The sequence below is a fragment of the Grammomys surdaster genome, unplaced genomic scaffold (genome assembly GCF_004785775.1).
Source record: "Grammomys surdaster isolate TR1022 unplaced genomic scaffold, NIH_TR_1.0 61, whole genome shotgun sequence".
NCBI classification, from domain to species: Eukaryota; Metazoa; Chordata; class Mammalia; order Rodentia; family Muridae; genus Grammomys; species Grammomys surdaster.
The window spans coordinates 17,443,699-17,446,551 of NW_021604563.1; the positions used below are offsets into that span (position 1 = coordinate 17,443,699).

Genomic DNA, 2,853 nt, shown 5'->3' on the forward strand with positions numbered 1-2,853 from the left:
TAACTCAGACCCAAAAAGACATGCATGGTATGTATTCACTGTTAAGTGGATATTAGCCAAAAAATACAGAATACTCAGAGTACAATCCACAGAACTCAAAAAGGTTAACAAACTGAAGGGCTCAAGTGAGGATGCTTCAACCCCACTTGGGAGGGAGAAGAAAGTAATCACATGGGGCAGAGAGAAGGAAGGAAGGACCTGGGTGGGAGAGGGAACATGGAAAGGAAAAGGTGAACATGATCTGGTATGGGGGGGGGGGGACAGGAGTGAAGCCCTGAGGGCCAGCAGTAACAATGGAAACAGGAAACCTCTGGAGGTAGGAGTTGTACCAGAGACCTGGCAGGTGAGAGCTTCTCAGGACTCAAAGGAAGGAGCTTTAGATGAAATGCCCTACAGTGGGAAGAGGGAACTTGTAGAGTCCATCCCTGGTAGAAAGACAGGGCATCAAGTGGAGGGATGGGGCTGCCATCCCACAGTCAAAAACTCTGACCTAGAATTGTTCCTGTCTAAAAGAACTGAAGGGACAAAAATGGAGATGAGCCTGAGGAAAAGGAGGTCCAGTGACAGGTTCATCTCAAGGGGAGGCTCCAAGGCCTGACACTATTACTGATGCTATCATGTGTTTACAGACAGGAATCTAGCATGGTTGTCCTCTGAGAGGCCCAACTAATGGACTGAAGTTGGGGACCACCGTGGCTGAATTAGGGAAAAGCTAGTAGAAGCTGAGGAGAAAGATGACTTCATAGAAAGACCAACAGTCTCTAACCAGGACTCCTGAGATCTCAGACACTGAGCCACCAACCAAGCAGCATACATTAGCTGGTTTGAGGCACCTGACACATGTAGAGCAGAAGACTGCCTGGTCTGGTCTCAGTGAGAGAAGATGCACCTAACCCTGGAGAGTCTTGTGGCCCCAGGGAGTGGGGAAGTCTGGTGGAGTGGGGGGTTGGGAGGGTGTGGACATCCTCTTTGAGACAGGAGTGGAAGAATGGGATGAAGTACTGTGGGCAGGCAGAATGGGAGGGGGTAACAACTTGACTGCAAAAACATATAATGATGATGAAGAAGAAGAAGAAAAGAAGAAAAGAAGAAGGAGGAGGAGGAGGAGGAGGAGGAGAAGGAGAAGAAGAAGAAGAAGAAGAAGAAGAAGAAGAAGAAGAAGAAGAAGGGAACTGTTTGATATTTATTGATCACTTAATTCATGTGAATATATTACTTTTAGAATATATTTGTAGAATTGGATTTGATATATTTTAAAGATAATATATCTGCACTCATTTGATAAACTCTAATTCAGTTTTATTTCACTGACTTGTCATTATTCTTTGTCAATTGAAAGGAACTAAACTATACAAGCAATTTCAAAAAAGAAACAATGATAACACAATGTGCTTTTTAAATGCTTCCATTAAAAATATCTTAAAATATCTTCCCAGTGGGTCTTGGCCCTGTGGCGCATGCCTGTATTCTTAGAAGTGGGGAAGCAGAGGCATGAAGATAGGTTACATGAGGTGAACACCTTTTGAGAGCAAAGCCAGTGTAAACTTCATAGTGAGATTCTGTTTCACAATGTTTCCCCCACTGGTTGGTTGAACTGATTTTGTCATCTAAAGCAGTTGCCTCGTTCTTCTTATGTTTCCCAATCCTGAATCAATACGGAAATCTTTTAGTCAAATATAAATTGAATCTGGTCTTCCATGTTTCCCCGTAACACTCTGTCCCATATCTCCTCTCTACTGCTCCCTATCTTTTAAGCCCCTTCCCTACCCCTTCCCTCCAACCCCACTGTCTTCTCTATAGGACACTGTTTCTCCCTTTCCACGTTAGCCTGTTTGAAAGATGTGCAATGTATTCTCAAAAGAATGACAAACGTTTCACCCCATAGAAAATAAGCAAGAGATATTCAGTAAATTGAACCACCAGCATTGCTTTTATTATTACGGCCATGTGATTACACGTTGAAATCACATAGCGAATTTCTTAGTCCACTCTCGAGCCAGTCTATCATAATTTTTCTTGTCCTTGCGGTAGATTTTTGCAATTTCTGGAACCAACGGATCATCTGGGTTCGGATCGCACAACAAAGAGCAGATAGACAGGAGAACTTTAGATACTGTCAGTGCTGGTGACCACTCAGATCTCAGGATATCAAGATAAATGCTTCCCTTTTGGTTGATATTTGGATGGTAAATTCTTGTGGTGAATGTAATCTTGGGTGGTTTGAATGGATAATCAGTTGGGAAATGGATGGCCAGAAAAAAGACCCCGCCTTGGTAGGGACTGTCATCAGGCCCCATTATGGTTGCTTGCCAATGAAACAGATCTTCCCCCACAGGGCCTGCAGAGCACTGGGTTGGAGGGTCATGAGCCAGGTCCAGGAGCTCCTTTTCAATACGCTTTAGAGCCATGTTCCCCAAGAAGAAATGGATGAACTCTTCGTAGCGGGCCTGGGAAGTGGTAGATGGCTTTGGTGATACAGGGCCCAAACAGCTGTGAGAGCCCAGAGTCGGAGCAAGGGGTGGGTTGGGTTGAGGGATGGTTTGGGGTGAGGAGTTGGCTGGATTCTCAAGGAGCTGTTCTGGGAGGTGGATAGGAGAAGAGAGGGTCAAGGGCTTCTTAACTGCACCTGAAAGTCTGCACGACTCCTGGGTCTTGGGCTCTTGGCTGATGTGCTGTCCGGAGCTAGAAAATCCGCTGTTGTGGGGAGGTTTTTAAGCCTCGAGGGCGCACAACTGCTGGCAGACACCGCTGCCCGGAGAGTACAGAGCTCCTGCTCCAGGCAGCCTGCTAATGGCTCTGGACCCGGATGTTCACCTCCGTTGCCTAGGCAACAGGCAGGAGCCTATTGTGAAG

General features: G+C 45.9%; 1 protein-coding gene across 1 annotated transcript; it reads right to left on the reverse strand.

The window, feature by feature from the left end:
• Window positions 1-1,964: 1,964 nt before the first annotated feature.
• Window positions 1,965-2,411, reverse strand: LOC114637976 (ubiquitin-conjugating enzyme E2 D2-like). The gene has a single exon (XM_028786346.1). The coding sequence runs from the start codon at window positions 2,406-2,408 to the stop codon at window positions 1,965-1,967; it is 444 nt and encodes a 147-aa protein (XP_028642179.1). The 5' UTR covers window positions 2,409-2,411.
• Window positions 2,412-2,853: the final 442 nt, after the last annotated feature.

Coding starts and splice junctions, on each gene's coding strand:
- LOC114637976 (XM_028786346.1), bottom strand. CDS start 2,408: ATGGCTCTAAAGCGTATTGAAAAGGAGCTCCTGGACCTGGCTCATGAC.